This window comes from Schistocerca cancellata, chromosome 3, assembly GCF_023864275.1.
Source record: "Schistocerca cancellata isolate TAMUIC-IGC-003103 chromosome 3, iqSchCanc2.1, whole genome shotgun sequence".
NCBI lineage: Eukaryota > Metazoa > Arthropoda > Insecta > Orthoptera > Acrididae > Schistocerca > Schistocerca cancellata.
Window position 1 is genome coordinate 411,480,326 of NC_064628.1, and position 27,317 is coordinate 411,507,642.

General features: G+C 37.9%; 2 protein-coding genes across 6 annotated transcripts in view; one reads left to right on the forward strand and one right to left on the reverse strand.

Annotated features, from left to right (window-relative positions):
• LOC126175158 (TATA box-binding protein-associated factor RNA polymerase I subunit B) overlaps positions 1-9,989 on the reverse strand; it is a 324,489-nt gene extending 314,500 nt beyond the window's left edge. For all 5 annotated transcript variants that reach the window (XM_049921739.1, XM_049921738.1, XM_049921737.1 and 2 more), the window contains exon 1: positions 9,457-9,989. In XM_049921739.1, the coding sequence (XP_049777696.1) occupies positions 9,457-9,475 (19 nt within the window). In that variant the 5' untranslated portion in view covers positions 9,476-9,989. The remainder of the gene's footprint in view (positions 1-9,456) is intronic.
• A 148-nt stretch (positions 9,990-10,137) lies between these two features.
• Positions 10,138-27,317, forward strand: part of LOC126175159 (nucleolar protein 56) — a 78,824-nt gene continuing 61,644 nt past the window's right edge. The window contains exons 1-4 of the mRNA XM_049921742.1: positions 10,138-10,285; positions 12,891-13,095; positions 14,037-14,201; positions 19,719-19,917. Coding sequence (XP_049777699.1) covers positions 10,283-10,285; positions 12,891-13,095; positions 14,037-14,201; positions 19,719-19,917 — 572 coding nt within the window. The 5' untranslated portion in view covers positions 10,138-10,282. The remainder of the gene's footprint in view (positions 10,286-12,890; positions 13,096-14,036; positions 14,202-19,718; positions 19,918-27,317) is intronic.

A 27,317-nucleotide genomic window follows, 5' to 3' on the forward strand; every position in this document is an offset into this window, starting at 1 on the left:
CCATTTTGGTTGTAAGGAGTAGAATTTTGCAAGACCAATTTTTATTTAAATTTGGGTTCTCCTTTTTTCTTTTTAACATTTTTGCGATTTTTCACAACAGAGATAACGTCAGCCTGGTTAGCACTTTGCCTGCTGCAATCTTCGTCATTGCTTCGGTAATATTCCAGAGCAACAGTAAGTATATCATCTTGAAACGGATGCCCACAGTAAGACTCTGGGCATGCCCGAATACCTTTCTCATGCTTTATTTTATGAGCTTTTGAAACCAAATAATGTGATGAAATGGATATGTATTTCCGTATCCACTGCTTAGAGTAGCTACCTGGCATCAAAACCTGCCCAGCTAGCCACGCAGTCTAATGCGCTGCCTCCCAGGCAGGAAGGTGTGCCAATCCCCGGCACGAGTCCGCTAGGCAGATTAGTGCCGAGGTCCGATGTGTCAGCGAGCCTGTGGATGGTTTTAAGGCGGTTTTCCAGCTATCTTGGTGAATGAGGGCTGGTTCCCCTTATTCCGCCGCAGTTACACTGTGTCGGCAATTGCTGTGCAATCACCATTTCCACGTACACGTACACCATCATTACTATACCACGCAAACATTTGGGGTTACACTTGTCTGGCTTGAGACTTGAAGGGAGTGGGGGTAGGGGTGGGGTGGGGTGCGAAGACTCTCCGTAGTTTCTTGGTTCTCGGTTTAATACACACATACATACCTGGCATCAGTGTCGGTAACTGTACCTTCTCAGTATAGGTGGCTGCTGAGATAGCAGTATTTAGGTTTTGAAACCACACACCACATTTCATGCATATATCACTATCTTCAAGTTCTGCATCAAATGCATCTACATTATACACTTCACAAAGTTTTGAAGACTTTGCGTGTGTAAAACTTGTTTCAATTTCTTCCACTTTTCTTTTTACATACTGTTTACTTCTTGTGCTTCTTACCTTTCCTATACATTTAAGGTGGGATATAGTACGGGCTACAGCAGAAATGTTAACATTCAATGCATCAACAACTTCACACCCAGGAGGATAAACATCTGCTCTGTCTTCTTCAGTTTCACATGCAGGTGATGGTGATCATCAGGTGAGATGTCACTAAATTTCTTCTTTTATTGAGTGTAGTAATTCCTGCACATGGATATGATGCTAATATTGTTACTTGAGGACCAAAATATGTTTGCAATACCTCTGACAGGTTTTCAACATCTGTGAAGTGTTTTTCACTTACCTTAAACACTACATTCTTGTGTCTTCATTCATCATCCACACACCTCACTCTTTCACTACTGTATTTCCTCACTGACACTGTATTTAACAAAAAGTTCAAACCAAACACAAAACTCAATGCAAAAAGGTTTATGTACAAGTTCTCACTTGTTTGTTATAAACAGAAGACATTTTACAACAGAAATTCAGTGATGTGAAATATGTAGGACACTGAAAATTTTTAACACTTCACAAAGAATAATATTGCACTGACTACCAACATATTAACCAAACAATATTTTGTGTAATTCTGAAAAGTTTTCAGATGGGGTTTTTGGAGTAAACAATTGGTAAAAACTCTAAAAAAATGCATTTTTTTTACATTTTCAGTAATAAATATTTACATCATACAGTATATAGAGGGTCTATACAAGGGCGATGTAGTTGAGGACAATATTATAAAAATGGAAGAGAATGTAGATGAAGATGAAATGAGAGATACGATACTGCATGAATAGTTTGACAGAGCACTGAAAGACCTGAGCCTTGGGAGAGCCAGTCCTGACAAAACTCTACCATCTGGTGAGCAAGATGTATGAGACGGGCGAAGTACCCTCACACTTCAAGAAGAATATAATAATTCCAATCCCAGAGAAAGCAGGTGTTGACAGATGTGAAAATTACCGAACTATCAGTTTAATAAGTCAAGTGCAAAATACTAACGCAAATTCTTTACAGACGAATGGAAAAATTGGTAGAAGGTGACCTTGGGGAAGATCAGTTTGGATTCCATAGAAATATTGGAACACGTGAGGCAATACTCACCTTACGACTTATCTTAGAACAAAGATTAAGGAAATGCAAACCTACATTACTAGCATTTGTAGACTTAGAGAAAGCTTTTGACAATGTTGACTGGAATACTCTCTTTCAAATTCTAAAGGTGGCAGGGGTAAAATACAGGGAGCGAAAGGCTATTTACAATTTGTACAGAAACCAGATGGCAGTTATAAGAATCGAGGGACATGAAAGGGAAGCAGTGGTTGGGAAGGGAGTGAGACAGGGTTGTAGCCTGTCTCCGATGTTATTCAATCTGTATATTGAGCAAGCAGTAAAGGAAACAAAAGAAAAATTCGGAGTAGGTATTAAAATCCATGGAGAAAAAATAAAAACTTTGAGGTTCGCCGATGACATTGTAATTCTATCAGAGACAGCAAAGGACTTGGAAGAGCAGTTGAACGGAATGGACAGCGTCTTGAAAGGAGGATGTAAGATGAACATCAACAAAAGCAAAACGAGGAAAATGGAATGTAGTCGAATTAAGTTGGGTGATGCTGAGGGAATTAGATTAGGAAATGAGACACTTAATGTAGTAACAGAGTTTTGCTATTTGGGGAGCAAAATAACTGATGATGGTCGAAGTAGAGAAGATATAAAATGTAGACTGGCAACGGCAAGGAAAGCGTTTCTGAAGAAGAGAAATTTGTTAACATCGAGTATAGATTTAAGTGTCAGGAAGTCGTTTCTGAAAGTATTTGTATGGAGTGTAGCCATGTATGGAAGTGAAACATGGACAATAAATAGTTTGGACAGGAAGAGAATAGAAGCTTTTGAAGTGTGGTGCTACAGAAGAATGCTGAAGATTAGATGGGCAGATCACATAACTAATGAGGAGGTATTGAATAGAATTGGGGAGAAGAGGAGCTTGTGGCACAACTTGACGAGAAGAAGGGACTGGTTGGTAGGACATGTTCTGAGGCATCAAGGGATCACAAATTTAGCATTGGAGGGCAGCGTGGAGGGTAAAAATCGTAGAGGGAGACCAAGAGATGAATACACTAAGCAGATTCAGAAGGATGCAGTAGGTACTGGGAGATGAAGAAGCTTGCACAGGATAGAGTAGCATGGAGAGCTGCATCAAACCAGTCTCAGGACTGAAGACTACAACAACAACAACAACAACAACAACAACAATACAGATAGCTGGAGCAGAGAAGATACTGTTTATAACTACATCAGTAGTATCTGATAATATGATGGAAAAGATAGTGTTCTGTGACTTTCCAAACTAGAAAAAAAATATAAGTGGAAAAATGAACTTAAATCTCGTATTTTCATCTTAAATTTGTAAGTTAAAGAAAGCCCATAGGGGTGTGGGAGCCAACTAAATTTCTACACACTAACAGGGACCTTTAACACAAATCAACTACCAGGTCTCCAGTATTGCTGGTTTATTAGTTATATTTTTTTCCTTCTCTTTCTCTACTGTTTAAAAGTTATTTACAAAATATACATTTTTAAAAAGGCCATACCATTTACAAAAATTAAGATAAAAGGTCAATCCATATGAAGTGGTCCAGTGATGGTTGCTAGACCATTTTTAAATATTTTAATTTTTTTATATGTGATTGTCCTATATTTTAAAATAATTTATCTTGCACCTTTACTGGATGGTGGCCATTTTTGTTTGTAGGTGTGCGATGATTTTTCAGTGTGGAGACATTTGAATATCTCTGCACTGGGTTAAGTTACAACATTGCAGTTGACATGATTGTTTTTAGGAAAGGTCCTCCACAACATTGTCTATTACACAAAATACCCTAAATTGAAAAATTACCAGTCAAAATGACTGGTGTGAATGTAGAATGTGATATGTGCTTTGTTCTGTGTGTTATTTGTAATTAATTTTGAGAGATTAACTGGAATGCAATAACATGGATGAACAGTGCTCCATTGGACAGATACCAAGTGAAGTGTGACACAAAACTGTGTGTGTGTGTGTGTGTGTGTGTGTGTGTGTGTGTGTGTGTGTGTGTGTGTGTGTGTGTGTGTGTGTGGTTTGAGGTTTTCGGGCACTAAACAGCATGGGTCACAAAACAGATCATGGTTCAGTTTCAAAAAACTTGAAAATGTCAATGGCTTTGATGAAGTTAGACAAACTTTGTTTAAATTTTGAGTAAGTTCTTCTGTAACATCAGGGTGTGAGTATCATGAGAAGAAATATATTCTGAAATACAACCATATTTTTGGAAGAAGTTGTGAATCCAGAACCAGAATCATGTAACCTTGTGAAGATGACACGTATATTCCTAATGAAGAAGCTGATAGCATATTAGATTTTGATTGTTCCAAGTTAGACATATCTCCTGCTTTGAAAATAATAAAATTAAGTAGCAGAGAAAGAAAAGCAGCTATTGAAAATAAGGTACAACAAATTTCAGACAAAATTAGAAAAGACTTGGAATCATGCTTTAATAATACAAACACCAATGTTATTTCTAAAGAAGAAAACCTACCACTAGCATCATCTGACTCTCAATATTTGAGTTTAATAGAGAAAAAGTTAATATTTTAAGTTTGCTTCCTGACTCATGGTCAAGAGAAAAAATAATTCATGAATTCAACGCTTCTCATCGTTTGGTTAAACTAGCCCAAAAATTAGCAAAAGAGCAAGGCATTTTTCCAGTTTTAGGAAAGAAGAAAGGAGTAGGTGTAGGTGTAAGTGAAGAAACAATTAAAAAGATCCAGCAGTTTTTTGAAGATGATGAAAACAGTAGAATGTGCCCTGATTACAAAAGATAGCAAATGAGCTGTTATAAATGGAGTTAAAGTAACAAAGCAGAAACAACTAGTGCTGTCAAATTTAAATGAGCTTTATGTAGCTTTCAAAAATTCTCATCCTGAATGCAAAATTGGAAGGTCAAAATTTTGTGACTTCCTAAGTGGTGTATTTTGACTGGATCCTCAGGGACACACTCCATATGTTTTTTGTTTATATCATCAAAATGTCAAACTGATGATTGCAGATGCAAAACTCAGTGATAAGTACAAAGAGTTACTAGATTTAATGGTCTGTGACACTAACACTTATGACTGCATGATGAGTCTGTGTAATAAATGCCCTGGTACGGAAACTGTTATTGAATTGTTTCACAAATATGATGAGGAAATGCCAGACAGTACTACCTTCAAACAGTAAATCTCAAGAAGAGTACATGGAATCTTTAATTGATAGCTTACAAAAACTCAAAAGTTACCACTATGTTTCTAGAATCCAAAGTAAGTTTTTGAAGAACAAAAAAGCATAACTTCATGAAACTGAATGCATAGTGATAGCTGATTTTGCAGAAAATTTTACATTTGTGATTCAGGATGCAATACAAGGGTACGACTGGGTCAATGACCAGGCAACAGTGTATCCATTTACTCTCTACGTGAGAAAGATGAAGTCTGCAGTTCTTCAATTTGAATTCTAAGTGACTACTTGGAGCACAGCACTTTGGCTGTACATGTGTTTTGTAAGTATGTAATAAATTACATAACAGAAAATTTTCCAAAGGTTGAGAAGCTGATATACTTTTCAGATTAAAGTGGTAGTCACTGTAAGAACAAAAAGAATTTTTCAAATCTGTGCAACCACAAAGTAGACTTTGGGTTGGAGGCCGAATGGCACTTTCTTGCCTCTTGCCATGGTAAAAATGCATGTGATGTAGTAGAAGGTACAACAAAGCATGAAGCAAGTAAAGCCAGCCTACAAACACCAACCACAGATCAAATTCTCACAGTACAGGACATGTATGTCTTTTACAAGGACGATATTAAAGACCTTACCTATTTTCTGATCAAGAAAGAAGAAGTGGTTCTGCATATGAAAACAACACTTCAAACCAGATTTGAAACCTGTAAGGAAATAAAAGAAACAAGGTATTTCCACAAATTCCTTGGCATTGCAGAAAACTTAGTTCGATGTTATGTAACATCAGAAACTGAAATTTATGAGGATCATTGTGCCAGTAAAATTACATCTCTGTCTTTAACCTTGAATGACATAGTGGCATGTGTGTATGATGGACAGTGGTGGCTTGCAGAGGTTGAAAGAATAAGTTTGGAAAACAATGATGTTTTTGTGCATTTTTACCACCCTGCTGGCCCAAGAACATTATTCAAGAAATGTACTAGTGACAAAGTTTGGATACCAATGAAAAATGTTTTAAGGAAACTTTCAGTGCTTGAACTTACCACAACAACTGGGAGGTCTTATTCTATATGGCAGAAGCTATATGAAGAAATAAGTGTTCTTAACATTCACTAGCAGGTTCAGGAACAGTCGCATCTCTAAGGATGTTAATTGAAAACATTTATTTTAAGTATGTCACAACAATATATAAATGTTAATTTCCATTATGTTTCCACTTTTTGCATATAATTCAGTACCTTACTTCAATATTAATTGATTATATCCCGCTAATATCACACATGAAAAGGCAACAGCCATAAGATCAGTTGTATAGTAATGTGAATCATCTCCTCATTTTCAAAAATTCATATCTTTGTTCACAATCAGATATCAACGTTGAAATTTTTACAGTACGTTGCTATCAAATAGGTGTACAAACAGCACAAAAATCATATTTTTAGATTCAGTCCCACCTGAGATAACTAACCCCAAACTTTACAAAAAATGTAAATTTTCAAATTTCAAAAATTCATAAAAAATTAAGGAAATATTTGTAAGTGTTCTTCCTCTATATGAGGCCAGTAGTGTACGATATCTAAATATAGGAAAAAATAGACCACTTCTAAATCATTCCTTGTTTGTTGTTTTTGGGCCTAATAAGTGGATTTTTGAAAACTTTGATACCAAACTTTGGAGGTCATTTTGACTGGTTATTTTTCAATTTAGGGCATTTAGTGTAATAGAAAATGTTGTAGAGGACACTTTTCTAAAAACAATCACATCAACTGCAATGTTGTAACTTAGCCCAATGCAGAGATATTCTAATTTTCGCTAATGTCTCCAGACTGAAAAATCATCATTCATCTACAAATAAAAATAGCCACCATCCAGTAAAGGTGCAAGATAAATTATTTTTAAAAAATGTTTTGCACTTCTCAAATATAGGGCAATCACATACCAAAAAATTAAAATATTTAAAAATTTTCAAGCAACCAACTTAATTTTTATTGGACCACTTCATTTGAATTGACCCTAAAACAAAAATACTTTCTTAACACGTATGATATAAAGGTCTAATATACATCTTTTCCAGAGAAATTCTTGATCACAAGTTGACATGATCTGTATGTTTTGAAATGAAATCATCCAATTAGATATGGTGCAGACATTTAACATTTGGTCTAAATCCACCAATAAACATTACTTTTATACCATTAAAACACCACTTTTAGTAAGCTGCAATTTTTCAACCCCACACTACTATGCTCAGTCCCCGCCAGTCAAGATTTTTATTATGTTCTTCATGGCATTCCTTCCTACCACTAAAGCAAAATTGGAGGCTACACAATTAATTTCCCCTATATTCAACTTTTTTGGTCTTCTGCTGACTGGTCTACAACTTGCAATCAGTCATAAAAATTTTAGCAACTGATCGAGTTCTAAGAAGCCTATGGGGTTTAATAGTGGCTAACACCTTCTACTCCACTGATGGGTTTTTTCATAGAACCAATTGATGTCTATAAGCTCAACAGACAAACTTCTAGTCACTCCTTGCAAAGAGCGTACTTACACTATGGAGCAGTGTAACTGGCTTTGAACTGGTGTCACGTTACACTCAAGTGTGGCAGAAAAGTGATGTATATAAGCCAGTCAATTGTATGAAATCAGTGCAGTAAGGTAGGTAAATATGGAGATGTAACACAATTGCAGTTAGAAGATTTATCATGTTTGGATATGCCCATAACCACACCCTGAATAAAGTTACTAGGCCTACTTGATTTGTTGGTGAATCAACACAGGTTGCTCAACGTTACTAAAAGGAATGGTGTATAACTCACAACCATGCAACACAGGGTAAAAACGGTAGTCGTAAAGAGGGACCGAACATGAATGTCGCAGTTTCAAACCAAACATGCTCTGCTGCTGTCATAGAATGTAGGTACACCTCAAATAGATTCCAAGCACACACTGTGAAAGAAATAGCAATCAATCCTCATTTGGAGTTGAGTATGTTGCAACATGTCAATGCACATGGCACCACAAAAGGTAGCACAGCTTCAAAGCGCCAAACAACACAGTAACTGGACAGTAGCTGTCTGGTGGCATGTTTTACGGTCTGACAAGTCTTGATTTTGCCTCTTTTCAATTGATATAAGGTGTCAGACACACTGATGGACCAATGAAGCATTCATCACACAATACATCCGCAGTGTAGTTTGGGACTGATGACCCTATAGTTTGGTCCTTTCCCTCCAAACCAACCGGTGTAGTTCACGCCAGGCCAGGCGGTTCTCTGATGTTTTGAGGGAGTCTTCCATTCAATAACATAGGTCTGCTCATCCACATTATTCAACTTTCTCAATGACCAAGTGTAGTCCTTTCCAACTACATCATCCTGACAACTCCCATCTTCCAAGATGACTATAGCCATTTACACATGGTGGCACACATTTCCCTGCTCTGTTTAACTCTCAGGCATCCTAGTGCACCTTAATCTGTCCAATAAATCACCTGGGGTTTTTGCCATAGAATGTAGTCTGGGATTATTCAGAACAGTGAATGAAACGTAGCAATCAAAATCATTACAAACTGGTAGCTCTACAGGATATAACCATCACAAACGAGTGGCTTCAGTTGTGTACGACGCATCTGAGAAACTTGGGGTCACCCTGCGTAACTGAACTGACGCCACTATCGAGACCATAGGCGGTGTTTCATGCTATTAATAGGATTTATTTTTTGGACAGTGCAATTATTATTATTACTATCAAATAATATGAGAGTTGCATAAAATCTTATTACTATTTAATTCAGTGCTGCAATGAAGTCTTTGTAAATAAATACTGTGATTGGTATCTGTTTTGTGATGACTGGTAACAACAGCACAAGATTTATCTTACGTGGGTACTGTACCTCAGTGGATATACATTTACGTTTTTCTAAAAGGTTTGGTATTACCTTTAAACGAAATCATCTTTAAGGGGTTTTTTTTTCTTCTTCTTCTTTTTTTTTTACTCCGTATGTATGGGGCCATTCCACAAAGGAAATGGGAGAAGTATGTTTTTTTTTTAATGTGAAATATCTGCGTTAAATGTGGTTGTATGGGATGATTAGCATACCTAATGGCCAGCACTTACCCTAATTTCCATAATATACACTCATTAATGTTAATCAAATATATATATTAGGTTTCAACTAGGCCTATGTAAGAAAATCAAGACTGTTGTCGTTTCTTATTTGAATGGAAATGGAAGTGTTAACTACTTAAAATTCTTCGAGCAATCTTTACCTGAGACTGAGTATGACATTCGCTGCAGTAATAAAAACCAGCTTCTACACAATAGTCAGTCCCTCCGCACACAGCACACGCAGGACGATTGTCAGTCATTATGATGATTTTTGATTTAACTAACGGCCGATACTTTCACGAAAATAAATACTTACAGGCATTGCGACCCAATAATAGAAATGACAGGGCGCAATACATATTTTAACTCGTGTGTTGTTATAGGTTACTTGAAAAGCCGGCGTAAACTTCACTTAAAGTTTATTAAACTTTTCGTCACTGCCCAATAATAGAAATGACAGGGCGTAATACATATTTTAACTCGTATGTTGTTGTAGGTTACTTAAAAAGCCAGCATAAAGTTCCTTTAAAGCTTAAACTTTTCGAAATCGTCAAACACGATCCAACTACAACATCACTGATTTTCCAGGCGCCCACACGCTTTTACTTCAAAGATATTACTGAAATACATCAACAAAATCTATGTCAGATTTGTGCTTTAGAAATGGAGTGTTTACCACAGTCTGTATTTACACCAGTTTTTGTGAGGCAAGGAACCGCATGAGGTAAAGAGTTACAACTGCATGTGCTCTTGAGCTCTTCTATTCAAACTGCAATAGTTAATTTCCCTTCCTCATACATTTTTAGTTTTATTTTTAATTTGAACCAAAGATATTAAATTCATTATGCTAATACGCTCCAAAGATGCACAAATTTGTTTAAGGTGGAGTGTGGACGCATGTTTGATACATGCATTACAGCGTGTGTGAAATAAACTGGAGAAGGCGTTAAGATTAAACGTGAAGACTGGTACACGGGAGTGTGCACAATGGTAATTTTTTTAAATTGATTTTTATAACCTGACGTTATATATTAATTTGAGTAAATATAGGGGACAAGGAAGTGTGTTTTGTTATGATTGGTATTGTGTTATTTTTTTTTTCCAATTCTGTGTGATTTCCTGAAAATACATCTGCACTAAGTACGTTATTCACATCCAGTTAACCCTTATAGTGGGAGGCAGAAGACAAGGTACTGATGAAAGTGAAGTTGTTAAGTCAGTCGTGAGTCTTACTTGGATGGCTCCATCGGTAGAGCATTTGGCAGGGAGAGCAAAAGTTCAGTGTTCGATTCCCAGTCCAGCACACAGTTTTAGTTGCCAGGAAGTTTCAGTATCTGCACTGACAAGTAGATGGTAGCGTATACATGGAGGTCGGTGTTCTATTACGTATGTGCAGTGTTTGCCTTAGTTCAAACTGTGTGTCGCATATACTGAAGTTGACGAAATGTGCTTGGATCCTTGTTTTCCAAAGAATTATAGAGAAACTTTATGGTCTCTCTCTCCCTCCTCCCTCTCCTTCCCCCTACCTCCCTCCCTCAATTCTGTCATTTATGGAAGTGTAAATCTTTCATATCCGTTCATTCTTCTCTCTCATCATTCCCCAAGTGGAAAGAACATAGGTCTTGGAAAAAACTTATGCCTCAAATGGTCTAGAATGTGGTATTGGACCACTCCCCCCTTGAATTCTTGGTTATGATGACAACTGATCTGTAACATAGTCCGATGTCTAGGGTATGTTGTGAGCTGATGCCTTATAATGCCAAATAAAATTTGTGGCAGATGAACCTGTGCCGGAGTCTCATATTTTCGTCACATATTTAAACGAACTTTGCCATATTTAAAGTAGTTTTTATCATAAAAATTAAAACCGTTAGGTATATTCAGAAAAAGTATCCTATGTTAGATGATGGGTCTTTTTTTCATAGTATGTTCAGGAACTACAAAAAAGTCAGAGATCATACATAATGTTTCCCAAAATTGTCAGTCGGTTCTTTTAGTTCATATTTCAAAATGTTGGCTTCACATCTCAGTTGGATGTTTTGTTGCCAATACATTGTCTTCCTAACATGATTAAACAACCAAGTCATATACCTAAGAGCATTTCATAATACTGGTTGTATTAGGCAAACTAATATCAGGTATTGTTTATATGTTATGCAGATTAAGTGTCTTTTGTTAACTTATGCCTTAACACATTCTGTATTACTGAAGGTTCTGCTGCAGAAAAGATCTACAGGATGCAATGAATGATTGAATGAATGCACAATTAAAAATCAGTTTGTAATTTTATCTAAGGCCACTTATAATTCTGACCATTCTGTTCTAAGTTTCTGTGGTTTGTGTGTATCATTCCATGTTTGTTGATCCATTTAATACACTGTCACCTGGTAAAATGATAAACATATAAGCCATGTAGTGGACTATTAAAAGTAGGCCTCTAATACAAATTAATCCCCAAAGGTCCAGAGAAATAAGATTGCATTTCATATGTGCAGCCCTATTTCTGAAGGCCCAGCAAGACATTCTATTATTAGATCAGAACGACACCAGTTACTTGTACAGCGCTCTGTGGAGTAGTTGTATTACTGTAATTTGCAAGCCACTGTATGATCCAGCCATGTTGGAAGCTGTCTGTTACCATTTATTTATGGAAGGTCTGTGGTAGTAGTGACTGTGTGCTGGCAACAGTGCATAGCATTCATATAAGAGAAGGGTATGTTCATAGAACACTTTGTGAAAGTAAGTTCTTGGTGTAAAACAACACTTTCGCTGTAACTTAATATGTATTATTTGAAGAAGTTTGTTCTGTTTTGAAGTATCACCTTACATAACAGCAGTCTGCTCTTACACATTCACAGTAGCACATTACAGGCCTCAGATAAAAACTGATGTGCCATTTAAAAGTTAGTTAAGAAAGTGTTAAGTGATTATTACACCTGTAACACCCACCTTCTGTAGCAGAGGTTGCTAATGCATGCCTTTATGGTAGCACTTGACCTGAAGGTACACTCTTTGAATCCTGTTGGTGGAACATTTTAACTGCCAGTATTTGGACAGGAAGGAGAGGAGAGGTGGTGTTGTAAAGTTCCTGATCACTAGACTTTGCACCAATGCCCTGGATTAAATTCCAAACTTCACCATTGTCTCTTGTGAAGTAAGGGCACGTGACACTGTTGGTGATGGTCCATCCATAGGACACGGACATTAAGCCTTGTGGCTTTCTTGATGCTTGCTGTTCAACAGGTGTTGGCTATTTTCCATCACTCTTTTTCACTCTCCCATAGCAACACAATACTGTACAAGCACTCATCAGTCATCCACACAGAATGAATACACTTTTGACTCTTCGTAACAGGTGGATGGGAGGCAATGGCAAACCTCTTCCACTAGGACCTTGTCTAGAAAGTGATTGATGCAGGATTCCACATCTGCTTTATAAGCTCATTTGTATACAGGAATGCTTATTATACTCCCATAATAAAATACGATTCTTTGATTTTTAAGAATACTGTTGCATGAGATTAAAAGTGCTGGCTATTTGACAGACATTTCATATAGTGAAAATCTTTAATAATTACTATCTCTTATGTTCCAGTCGGAGCTCTATGTGTTGTTTGAACATGCAGCTGGATATGCCATATTCAGAGTCAAGGAGTTTGAAGAAGTAGGGATGCTCTTGCCACAAGTTGAAGCTTCTGTAACAGATTTAAGCCGTTTCAATCAAGTTGTCAAACTTATCAGCTTTGCACCTTTCAAAACTGCATCATCAGCCTTGGAAAATATAAATGGCATCTCAGAAGGTAACATTTTCAGTATTATGATTTCATTGTACAATGTCTGTTTCTTCAGGCATGCATGCGTGTCTGTACAAGCACTCATCAGTCATTTACACAGCATGAATACACTCTTCGTAACAGGTGGATGAGAGGCAATGACAAACCTCTTCCACTAGGACCTTGTCTAGAAAGGGATTGATGCAGGATTCCGCATATGCTTTCTAAGCTCATTTGTATACAGGACAAACTGCAGCTATATTAATATTATGAACTTTACTCACCAGTTGCTGTATTATGTATGGAAATATTACATATTGGCGAAATTTGAAAATTTGTGCTGGACCGGTACTCGAACCTGGATTTCCCACTTACTGTAATCAGTTGTTTTAACCATCTAGGCTATCCATACATGCCGTCCAGACCTCCATATGCCATATTGTCTACGCCTGTATTGCTCGCAACTTTACTTGGATTTCTTCGGCAGGGCTAATGAGATAACTGTATTCAGTGTTACTACTATTGTCATCATTTTGCCTGTTTAGGTGTACAACACAGACAGTGTGGTGTGTGGAGGTTTAGAGTGGTCCAGGGAGTGTGCATGGATATCCAAGATTAAGACGACTGCTCGCAATGAGGAAATCCAAGTTTTGAGTCCCAGACCAGCAAATTTTCATGTGTCACCAATAGATAATATTCCCATACCTAATACAGCTGACTGCAATTCGCAATTGAGGGATAAACATTGTGTTATTATGTTAAATGAGATGGTTGTAAAGACATAGCATTTATTTTTTATTTAACATTTATGTTCTTTAGCAAGCTGATAATCATATGGTGGTTGTTGAAATTTTCATTCTAGATGCCTGTTTATGCCCAATGCTTATGTGTCTTCTGAAAGTGGGAAATTCCAGCCTTTCACTAGTATAATGTTATTAGTTTCTTGATTAATAATATTTCTGTTTCAGGATTGCTACCAGAAGATTTGCGCCTTGTTTTGGAGACTCATTTACCCAGAAAAAAGAAATCTGTTGTAACTCTGGGTGTTTCTGAACCTAAACTTGGTGCAGCAATCACAGAAGCATTGGGCATAACATGCCAGCATACAGCTCCAATTCCAGAAATAGTAAGAGGTATGTTTCTGTATTCTGCATCCAGAATTTTGTTGTGCATGGAATGTTCTTCCTTATTGTAATGAAGCGAGTGCTTGGACCTGTAACTATGCTCCAGTTTGACATCTCCGTGATTACTCTACAATTAACATTTTAAATGTTTGGCAGAGGTTTCATAGAGCCACTTTGGCTATTTCTTTACTGTTTTACTCTCAAATGCTGTGTGGGGAAAAATGAACATCTAAACCTTCTTGTGTGGGCTCTGATTTCTCCTACTGTATCGTGATTGTCATTTCTCCTACATTTGTGAGAGTCAAAAAGATACTTTGCCATCTGGAGGAGAAACTTGGTGATTGTAGTTTGCAGAAATTATCTGCAAAGACAAGAGAAAAACAAATTTGGCACATTAAAATTTGCATTCTGCAAGCAGTCTTACAAAGTATTAGGGAGTGTCATTTCTCCCCCTTTCCTTTCTCAGTTGTCAATGTTGTGCTGTTTGTAAGCCTCTACAAGGTGTTTCCGTAAGAGCATGCAAAAATTTTACAGGAGATAAGGATGCTCCACTGAACAATTTGAGGTAGGTAACTTGGGGTCAGAGAAACCAGCTTAAGGAGATAATAGGAATAAAATCATAATACTGTGTACTTTTTTATTTACATTAGTTACAGTTAACTGCAAATACCACCACTGACACAATGAACATACCATTTGTACTGTATCTTACAAAATGTACTAAAACAGGGCCGTCAACCTCAATGCAAGCATAACATTGGTGACAAATATCCGTGGCATGTTTCAAATTGCATCACAGGCAGGTAAAATTCTGGCAACTAATTCCATCTCTGGGGTCTCATACACAAGTGACTCTAGATATCTCCATAGGAAATAATCAGAGATTCAGGTCAGGTGACCTTGCATTCCATGGAAATGGGCCTCTCTTTTCAATCCAGTGACTAGGAAATACTTCTAGTAATCAGTTTCGTTCCTCATTTCCTTGCAGAAAATGAAAAATGTAGATGTAAATAAACAGCACAGCATGTATAAACTTGTACGCCAGTTAGTCGTAAATAAGTTGGAAAACAGTAATGCTAGACAAAGCAGTAGACAAGTTTACTTCCACATCTCCTTAAGCTGGCTTCTCTGACCCCAGGTTCCCTACCTCAAATTGCTCAATGGAGAATTCTCTATGTCCTGTTACATTATCTATGTCCTGTTACATTATCTATGTCCTGTTACATTATCTATGTCCTGTTACATTATCTATGTCCTGTTACATTATCTATGTCCTGTTACATTCTCTATGCCCTGTTACACTTTTACGGGGTCTTACAGAAACATCCTGTATAAGAGGAACTCTTCAGGCCAACTATAAAATACTCACTTGATATTCTGCAGCAATCTTAGGTGAAGATGATGGGAAAGTAACAAAATGTTAATGGAGTCTGAAGTGATGTTCAGTAGTCATGGGGCTTGGAATCCAAGATAGGATTGATGGAGAGATCATCATCATTGTAACATAACTTCTGAAATATCAACGTATTCAGAAGAAACACGTGAATACATAAACATTCATAGTCTGCAAGCCACAGTATGGTATACGACAGAATGTACCCTGTACCACTACTATTAATTTCTTTTCCTGTTCCACTTGCTTATGGAGAGAGGGATAATGACTGTCTGTATGCCTCCACATGAATCCTAATTTCTCTTACCTTTGGTGTCCTTAAATGAAATATATGTTCCCGGCAGGAGAATATTTCGACAACCAAGATTGTTAATTTAATTTAAGCTATGTTTAGGTTCCAACCTAACCGCAACTTCATAATCTGTATATATAAAAGGCAGTGTCCTGACTGACATTCTGACTCCTCATCACTGAGCCCAACTTGAAATTTTTTAGAAGGTGTGGATCTTATTCTGTAGGCATTGTTTAAGAAGGGATTTTTCAAAATTCCAACCCTAAGGGGATGAAGAGCTTTCTCTGAAAAATGCCACTATTAAGGCAGTCTTGAAGCTAGACCTACAAAAATTGGTGTTTGATTTCTCAGTCATAAATAAAGAAATAGGTGTTCCAGCATTTTTGGAAATATAACGCTGTGGCGGTGAATTAGTGGGTGACAGCGTTTCTTAAAAAATATATCTTTATTTAAGAACTACTCCAGTATTTGTAAAGCTACATGTAAGAAGCATTTTTAAATCTACATCTACGAACATTGGTATTTGACTTCTTGGTTACAAATAAAATAAAAAAAGTATGTGTTTCAATGTTTTTGGAAACTGAACCTTTAAAAGGGTGAAATAGGGGATGAGACTTCCTGTGAAAATATTTATTATGAAAGCAGTTTTAAAGCTAAATCTATGGAAATTTATATTTGTCTTCTCAGTTAGAAATAAAAAAAGTAAATGTATCATTGTTTTTGGAAATTCAACTCCTATGGGGGTGAAAAGGAGGATGAAAGTTTTTTATAGAAATGCTTCATTGTTAATAATTGGCAACCAATGCTGTTCAATCACAATAAAGTCATAATATGTTCAATTGTCTGTTTATGTTCTAATGAAAGAATAAATTGAACATCTCATGACTTTATTGCAATTTTACAGCATTGGTTGCCAGTTATTAATGTAAAAATGATCGCAGGCCTCAGACGGGATTTTATGTCCTGTATATAAATATTTCATAGTCCAAGCATTTTTTAAGCTAAATCTGTGAAAATATGTATTTGGCTTCTGTGTTAGAAGTAAAACATATGTGTCTGTTTTTGGAAATTCATCTCCTAAGACTTTGAAATATGTTGAGAAAAGCTTTAGAAAAAGATTTCATTGGGAAAGCCTTATTAAAGCCTAATCTTTGGGAATTGGTGTTTGCCTTCTCAATTAGAGATGAAAAAATAGACGTTTCACTGTTTTTGGAAATTCAATCCCTAGGAGGGTAAAATAGGGCCACACTGATACACTGGCTATCATTGCCTGCCCAAACTGCCAAGGATAGAAACTTGAAATTTTGACAGTGTGTGGGTCTTATACTGTAGGCATTATTTAAGAAGAGATTATATGAAACTCCACTCTTAAGGGGATGAAATAGGGAGTGAAAGGCTTTTTGAAAGTATGTCACTGTTAAGGGAATTTTGAAGCTAGAACTACAAAAATGAGTATTTGATTTTTCATTCAGAAAATGAGAAATGTGTGTTCCAGCATTTTTGGAAATTCAACCGTAAATGAATGATTACTAAAGGATTTTTAAAGCTGCGTCTACAACAACTGGTATTTGACTTCTCAGTTAGAAATATATTAAAAAAAAATCTGTTTCAGTATTTCTGGAAATTCAGTTTGGGAATATTCTAGAAGTTACTGGTACGTAAACTGCCATTAAGAATTCACTTCAAAATACTAATGTCAAATATTTGTAAACTATCATTTTAACAAGTTCTTTTTCTATAATAAACCAAAAAATATATGTATAGCACTTACTTTCATTAGTCTGATTACGAAATACAGTTTGTGCAAGAATTTTATTGCTTTCACAATAACAGTTAACTTCAAACATTGTAATAGCTTTTAAATTTTGTCATTCTCAGAGAAAGCTAAAAGCCTGCTGTTTATGTCCTCATTAGGTATTGGAAATGTAACCATGCACTGTTCAAGCTTTCAAACATTTTTGACAGTCTTGTTTGAAATCATTAATTCAGAAGCCATTCTTCAGAGCATCCATCTTTTTGGAGTAGTTGTTAAAAGTTCAGAATTTTCATTTTTTAGTTTCTTAAATCAACTGCTTCTACTTTATCGAGGGCATGAAAGCCTTCATAATGGCATGTTTTGTTTTTGCAAAAGGATAATAGCAGTGCTTTCGTAAGAACTGTGAGAAGTGAGGATTCATGAAAGATACAAGTTATTGAAACTGCTTTAGGGTCATGACTACAGCATAATTTGATGCTCCATATCTATATTAACGATTTGAGAGACAATCTGTGGAGCCGTCTTAGGTCGTTTGCAGATGACGCTGTCGTTTATGTACTAATAAAGTAATGAGAAGATCAAAACCAATTGCAAAACAATTTAGAAAAGATATCTGAATGGTGCGAAAATTGGCAATTGACCCTAAATAACAAAAAGTGTGAGGTCATCCACATGAGTGCTAAAAGGAATTCGTTAAACTTCGGTTACAAGATAAATCAATCAAGTCTAAAGGCCTTAAATTCAACTAAATACCTAGGAATTACAGTTACATACAACTTAAATTGGAAGAAACACACAGAAAATGTGGGAAAGGCTAACCAAAGACTGCGTTTTATTGGCATGTCAATTAGAAAATTCAACAGATCTACTAAAGAGACAGTCTACACTACAATTGTCTGTCCTCTTTTAGTATACTGCTGTGTGGTGTGGGATCATTACTAGATAGGACTGATGGAGTACATCAAAAAAGTTTAAAGAACAGCAGCACATTTTGTATTATCGTGAAATATGGGAGAGAGTGTCATCGAAATGATGCAGGATTTGGGCTGGACATCATTCAAAGAAAGGAGTTTTTCATTGCGACGGAATCTTCTCACGAAATTGCAATCGCCAACTGTGTCCTAATGTGAAAATATTTTTTTGACACTGACCTACAAAGCGAGAAACGGTCACCATGATAAAATCAGGGAAATCAGAGCTCGTGTGGAAACATATAGGTGTTCGTTCTTTCTGTGCACTGTACAAGATTGGAATAATAGAGAATTGTGAAGGTGGTTCAACGAACCCTCTGCCATGTGATTTGCAGGGTATCGATGTAGATGTAGATTAAAAAAATAAAAAGTTTCACGAAGGTAAATCATTTTTTTCTCTCCCATTCTGTGAACTTTTCAATCGGGCTACCCTCGTATAGGAATAGTTTGCGAATGTTTGAGAGTACCATTTTCAAGTTCATTTTTTAAATTTTATCCAGAGGGTGTCCAAAACACACACACTTTTCTAGCACTTGCTTTTTTATTGTGTTCTGTGTGTGAGATATATTTGAAGGTCAGATCCCCATCTAGGATGGTTCCTTAGGACAGAATAGATTTTTGTTCCCATACCTGTCCAAACTGATTTGTGTTTCATCGCTGATGACCTTGTCATCAATGGGTTGAAGAATCCCAATTGCCCATCCCCATTGTTCTAGCTATTAAAACTTGGACAAATGGTGCTGCTTGTCTTTGATCCTTCTTCGGCTCTTCCACTAATCTGTGTTCCTGTGAGTCCTATCCTAAAGATCAGTACTTAAAAAAATCAGTAAATTGTTGTCCCAACATCAGGTTTGTAGCAGAACAGGAGCAATAAATGAAAAATACTAATGTAAGTAGTGTTACAGACCAGAATTAGCTCATGGAAAACATACTTTGTGTCATTTCATACAGTATGTGCGTTACCACCAGTGGTAACCAATTAATGTATCATGATAAACTCTTCACAAGGAATACTTACCATTATACATTAGTTTTGCAATGGTGATGGCCCACATATACAGTGTGACATGTTTGTCACTTATGAAACTATTTAACTTTTTTTTTCTCTCTCCAGGAATCCGCTACCATTTTCATGGGTTGGTAAAAGGATTTACAGCAAAAACTGCAGGTGTTGCTCAGCTTGGTTTGGGGCATAGTTATTCGCGTGCCAAAGTAAAATTTAATGTGCACAGATCTGACAATATGATTATTCAAAGTATTGCTCTGTTAGATCAGTTGGACAAAGATGTAAACACATTTTCAATGAGAATCAGGTATGTATAAAATATGGCATCAGTTAATATTATTTGTGGCATGAAAAGGAAAGCACACAAGTGTTAAAATGGGAATAAAAGAAAAAGGCAGAGGAAAATGATAACTAAGAGCAGTTTGAGTATTTGCTCTACTTCTTTCCATGCTCTCATTTTATTAGTGTTTCTTACTTTCTCATGTCTGCTCTTGTTTCTGCTGTGTAATGTCTTACAGGTACAACCACTGTTGAATTCATTTTCTCATTTCCTTTTTTGGGTTAAGACAAGCAAGATGGAAGAGAAAAATTTGATAATGTGTCCACTTATACATGCATACTTGGAGAATAGTACAGATTGTTGGAAATGTAATGAACAGCAGCATAATGGTTTACTTTCAGTAGAAACAAGTCTTTTATTTCAATCTTTCTCCTCCGTAGAATCCAAACTAGCATGCTACTTTAATACTAATTAATATAATGCTTTTGTTCCTCATCCTACACACCTGTGTCTGAGTAAGACACAAATTACATTATTTTCTGGTCCTGTATTTGACTGATGCATAGCCTTCCAAGTCATTGTCAGTGCAGACTGAGGAGTACTTTTGCACTGTTTACTGAATGCATGTTGGGCTCATACCATGTCATTTCAATAAAAATACTCTAGACACCCACCACCCCAAGTTTTGATTGAACATGGGGTATATAATTCAGTAATGATTTTATGTACCAGAATCTTACTTCCTGCCACTGTAGCACGATAATGTGTACTGAGAACAGCATGTTTTGGAGCTGTCTTTACTGTAGTGTATCACTGAAACTGCACATTTTTGTAATACAAAATTCACCAAATATGGCAAGTTAGGTTTGGAAGAAATTAGACTCTTCCATTGAACCTGAAGGTGGCAGCAAATACGTCAGTGTGTGGTCTTGTAGAGGTAGCATCAGTATGTTGGATATCAAAGGCCTGGGCAGTCAGACAGCAGTTGTAGGTTTAGAGCCTGGAGTGGGGAGGGGGGGGGGGGTGTCTTTGGTGGCTACGTCATAGTTACAGTGTAAACTCAAAGGCTGCAGTTGACAAAGGTGGGAACAAGCAGCATTCCTCAACTGGTCGGCCGCTCAGCTTGGCCAGACAGCCAGCTTTATCATGCCCAGGCAGGGCTTGTTTCAGCTTAGGTCATGTATATGGTCCACTAAGTGCCGTCAAAATAATGAGAATGCCAGTTATTGCCCTAAAGCCTTGCCATAGTTGCAGAGCTATTGTGTGGCATAAGTGCTGAACTTGCAGCAAGTGTCTGGATTTCAGTATCATCCTCTGGCCTGATCCCATGTTGCTGCACGTTCATTGGCATCACCTACTCAACTAAGCTGCTACCTTCCAGTCCGACCTAGAGCTCAGACCAAGCTACAGATAAGGCCTTTATCACTGCCAGTTTTTTTCCCCTCCCACATTCATTAGCTTCAGCAACTCTCAACCCAACTGTTACCTTCCGTGTAATGTAGACCTTGGGCTAAGCTAAGATCAGTGGGGCACCAAAACCAGGTTTAATGAGAAGAAAACAGCTAAGTGTTTGTGACAAGCAAGAAAATAAATGTGTGTGTTATTACTGGCAGACAAGATCATGTGTCCTGTGCTGTGTTTAGCCAGAAGCGAATTGAGTAACCACCATCTTGAATTCAGTGCCCTCGAAGCTAAAACGTCGTGTTTGGTGGGTTTCATGTTTATATGCGCATATTATGAGAATATGCACTTTCAGTTGTACACACGCCATTGAAGATCTCTCCAAAAGGCATTGATTTTAACGCTGAAGTGTGACTTTGGTATATAACACCATTATCTATAATTTCTTTGTGGTAGTGAGTAACGATATGAAATATTTTGCCTCAAGCATATTTAGTTTTAATTTTACAGCCATTCCAAATTGCAGTGAATTTGTGTTTCTTGATGTCGATTCATGTCACTGGCAGTACTAATTTTAGCTTCTCTAGTATTTTTCCATTGTCCTCGTATCTATTATTTTCTTCTGTGCTCGATAATTTTGCAATTTACTTGATGATTTGCAGGAAATTAGGTATGATCAGCTGCTAGCTACATCTTATATACCTCAAGAGTCATCAGGCTTCATGTATGAAAATCTTTTATTATACAGCAATTCCCTTTAGCCAAGTGCTCTCAGCGATAAAGATTAATCTGTTTAAAGTTACATTGATTTCTATCACTGTATTCATTATGCATTGCAGGCCTTCCTCTTAATGGCTGCTGTGTTGTCACCTTTTGGTGTGTACTTTTTGCAGTTTGGTTGTTAATTTATGAATCAACAAATCTGAAAGAAAAATACTTGCCTGTGGTGACAAATTTATCTGTAGTTTAGCCAATTTGGAGGAAAAAAAAAACAGTAATATGACATAGTCACCATGTTGTTACAACATTTGTCACTTGTTACTTATGTCATTGGTCAAAGCTAATGACTCGGGTTGAATATTCCTTATTATCTGGCAATAAATATATCATGATAAGAATAACTGTAATTCTTGTTGCGGCACTATTTTATGCATTCTGAATTGCAACGAGTGGATTATGTCTACCATTTTCATGCCCTCGCAAAATGAGTCGGATGGCAGCAAGAGAGGAAATCCTTACATAGGTTTTTGGTGTAGGTTTTGGATTTCATGTTGGAGCAGATTTATTTGGCATGTAGTGGCAGATATAAAAGTACAGGTATCTTACTTCTACATTTTACCGTATTTACTCGCATCTAAGCCGCACTTTTTTTTCCGGTTTTTGTAATCCAAAAAACCACCTGCGGCTTAGAATAGAGTGCAAAGCAAGCAGAAGTTCTGAAAAATGTTCGTGGGTGCCACCACAACTAACTTCTGCCGTCGAATATATGTAGCGCTCCACAGGCATGCTTTGTAGGCACAAAGATAAATACTGGCACCAAATCCTCTGCGTCAGTAAATAAATTTTAAAAAAAGGTGGAAGACCAGCTTTTTTCTCCGCCCCGAGTTTCGACCATTGCATTTTCATACATTATCCAACAAAGTAAATACAAATTCCATATTGTTCATCTTCGAATGTAGCAGCATTTATGTATTACAAAAATCCGACTGGCAAGACCGTTTGGGATGTTTGTCAATATGGCCTACTCTACTCGTCAATATGGCCAATTCTACGTTCTGAATTTTTTCCTGCCTGTGAGAAGAGATGGTTGCTAATAGGAACTTTTATGAATTGTGAATCACATGCAGTATTCTCTTCACCATAAGAATAATACGAATATAAACATTTGGCCATGTATTGTTTTATGTTTGCTGCTATCTCATTTAAATCCTGTCTGCCTAATAAACTACGAAACTAGAGTGAGACAACAGCAAACGCGGAAGAATATACATATCATGTCATTTTTATATTCGTATTATTCTTATGCCTAATAGTGATACAGTCAGAAATGAAGCACAGCAATTGAGTAGATTTTTAAATCTAAGATGACTCTAATTTCTGTGCAGAATGTACTAAAGAGGCGCCTGCAAATATTTTCAAATAGCGAAAATTTTTCGCTAAACTCTCGCTCAGAACATCTTCTATCATACGCAGTCTATTATTTGGTTCTTTTTTTTTTAGTGGCGGTAGCACGCACAAAAGCAAGCCATGCCGCGGGCGGCGATAGGCCGTAAACACGCACTATCAGAATGCGACAAACAATGCATGACACAGTACAGTAATGAATTTTCAGCTTGGAGTGACGTAAACACCTTTAACAAAGAAAACGGCACTTATCAGATCAAAGAAAAATAAGCAATCAATTCAAACCAGACGAAGCACGTGAAAAAGGAAGGACGGAGCGCCTGACGCATAGCAATGGCTACCTGCTGGTAAAGCTTAACTGCTAAGCTTATGACTCGAACCAAACTACTGTAGCTGTATCGTCATTCATTCGACCTAAATTGTGTCTCATATTACAATGGACCAACTTTCTTTCGATTTGGAGGTGCGGCCTAAAACTTTTCTCTCCCCTTGAATTTAGAGTCTCAAATTTCAGGTGCGGCTTAGATTCGGGAAAATTTTTTTTCCTTGATTTCGAGTCTCATTTTTCAGGTGCGGCTTAGATTCGAGTAAATACATTACTTCTGTACTCTGCAAACCACCATGAGGTGCGTGCCAGAGGGTATGTTTCGTTGTGCCAGTTGTTAGGGTCACTTCCTGTTCCATTCACATATGGAACGCAGGAAAAATGATTGTTTGAATGCCTCTGTGCATGCAGTAATTATTGTAATATTATCCAAGCAATTCTTCTGAGCGATACATAGGAGGTTGTTGTATATCCCTAGAGTGATCATTTAAATCCGCTTCTTGAAACTTCCTTAATAGACTTCCTTGGGATACTTCACGTCTGTCTTCAGGGGTCTGCCATTTCAGTTCCTTCAGTATCTCTGTGACACTCTCCCATGAATTAAACAAACCTGTGACCATTCATGCTGCTATTCTCTGTATATGTTCAATATTCCATGTTAGTCCTATCTGGCACAGGTCCCACACACTTGAACAATATTCTAAGATGGGTTGCACGAGTCATTTGTAAGCAATCTCTTTTGTAGACTGATTGCACTTCCCAGTATTCTACCAATAAACTGGGGTTACTACCTGCTTTACACATGATGATATGTGATCATGCCATTTCAAATCACTATAGTGTGTTACACCCAGGTATTTGTATGAGTTGGCCGATTCCAACTGTGACTCGTTGATACTGTAGTTATAGGATACTATTTTTTTTTTCCCCCCCGCGGAGTGCACAATTTTACATTTCTGAACATTTAGAGCATGTTGCTGATCTCTGCACCACGTTGAAATCTTACCAAGATCTGATTGAATAATGAAAAGAATAGTTGCTACTCACCATATAGTGGAGATCACAGAAAGGCACAATAAAAAGACTGTCACACAATTAGCTTTTGGCGAACAAGACCTTTGTCAAAATTAGACAAAAAAAACCACACACACACACACACACACACACACACACACACACACACACACACACCACGCGCGCGCGACCACTCTCTCTGGCAGCTGGAGCGGGAGTGATAGCAGGCTAGGTGTGGGGGGGGGGGGATAAAGTGCTGCTGGGAGAGTGCAGGGACAAGGTGGACAATGAGCCAACTAGGTGCAGTCAGGAGGTTAGACGGAGGGAGGGGGGAGGTTAGCAGAAAAGGAGAGAAGTAAAAAGACTGGGCAAGTTGGTGGAATATAGGGAGCTGTGTAGTGTTGGAATGGGAACAGGGAAGGGGCTAGATGGGTAAGGACAATGACTAATGAAGGTTAAGGCCAGGAGGGTTACAAGAATGTAGGATATACTGCTGGAAGAGTAGTCACCTGTGCATTTCAGAAAAGATGGTGTTGGTGGAAAGGATCCAGGTGGCAGGGGCTGTGATGCAGTCATTGAAATGAAGGATGTGCTGGGCACTGTACACGGCAACAGGGTGATCCAGTTGTTTCTTGGTCAGTTTGTCGGTCGCCATTCATGCGGACAGGTAGCTTGTCAGGTGTCGTGCCCATGTAGAATGCTTAACTTGTAGGCAACATGACTGGTTTCACAGGTAGCCCTGCCTTTGATGGGATAGGTGGTGTTTGTGACAGGAGTGAAGTAGGTGGTGGTGGTGGGAGGATGTATGGAACAGGTCTTGCAACTAGGTAAATTACAGGGATATTAGCCATGAAGCAAGGGTTTGGGAGCAGGGATTTTATAAAGATGGATGAGAATACTGTGTGTGTTCAGTGGACGGCAGAATACCTCTGTGGGAGGAGTAGGAAGGGAAGTGGGCAGAACATTTCTCATTTCTGGGCACGACAAGAGGTAATCGTCCTTCTCTCTAACCCACGTCCCCCGCCCACACTCCCCCCACCCACCCCCGCCCATCCCCTCCACTTCATATGACCTCCCGACTGTACCTAGTTGCCTCACTCTTCACCTCGTCCCTGCTGCATGCTCCCAGCAGCACTTATACTGTCTCCCACCCCTGCCCGCTATCTTCCCCCCACCCTCCCTGCTCCAGCTTCCTCCTTCTACATCTACATCTACATCTACATTTGTACTCTGCAAGCCACCCAACGGTGTGTGGCAGAGGGCACTTTACATGCCACTGTCATTACCTCCCTTTCCTGTTGCAGTCGCGTATGGTTCACAGGAAGAACGACTGCAGGGAAGCCTCCGTCCGCGCTCGAATCTCTCAAATTTTACATTCATGATCTCCTCAGGAGGTATAAGTAGGGAGAAGCAATATATTCAATACCTCATCCAGAAACGCACCCTCTCGAAACCTGGACAGCAAGCTACACCGTGATGCACAGCACCTCTCTTACAGGTCTGCCACTTGAGTTTGCTAAACATCTCCGTAATGCTATCATGTTTACCAAATAACCCTGTGACGAAACACGCCACTCTTCTTTGGATCTTCTTTATCTCCTCTGTCAACCCGACCTGGTACGGTCCCACACTGATGAGCAATACTCAAGTATAGGTTGAACAAGTGTTTTGTAAGCCAGCTCCTTTGTTGATGGACTACGTTTTCTAAGGACTCTCCCAATGAATCTCAACCTGGCACCCACCTAACCAATAATTAATTTTATATGATCATTCCACTTCAAATCGTTCCGTACGCATACTCCCAGATATTTTACAGATATAACTGCTACCAGTGTTTGTTCCGCTATCATATAATCATACAATAAAGGATCCTTCTTTCTATGTATTCGCATACATTACATTTGTCCATTTGTCTATGTTAAGGGTCAGTTGCCACTTCCTGCACAAAGCGCCTATCCGCTGCAGATCTTCCTGCATTTTGCTGCAATTTTCTAATGCTGCAACTTCTCTGTATACTACAGCATCATCCACGATAAGCCGCATGGAACTTCCGACACTATCTACTAGGTCATTTATATATATATATATTTTGGAAAACAATGGTCCCATAACACTCCCCTGTGGCACGCCAGAGGTTACTTTAACACCTGTAGACGTCTCTCCATTGAGAACAACATGCTGTGTTCTGTTTGCTAAAAACTCTTCAATCCAGCCACACAGCTGGTCTGATATTCTGTAGGCTCTTACTTTATCAGGCGACAGTGCAGAACTGTATTGAACACCTTCCGGAAGTCAAGGAAAATGGCATCTACCTGGGAGCCTGTATCTAATATGTTCTGGGTCTCATGAACAAATAAAGTGAGTTGGGTCTCACACGATCGCTGTTTCCGGATTCCGTGTTGATTCCTACAGAAGAGTAGATTCTGGGTTTCCAGAAATGACATGATAAGCGAGCAAAACACATGTTCTAAAATTCTACAACAGATCGATGTCAGAGATATAGGCCTATAGTTTTGCACATCTGCTCGATGACCTTTCTTGAAAACTGGAACTACCTATGCTC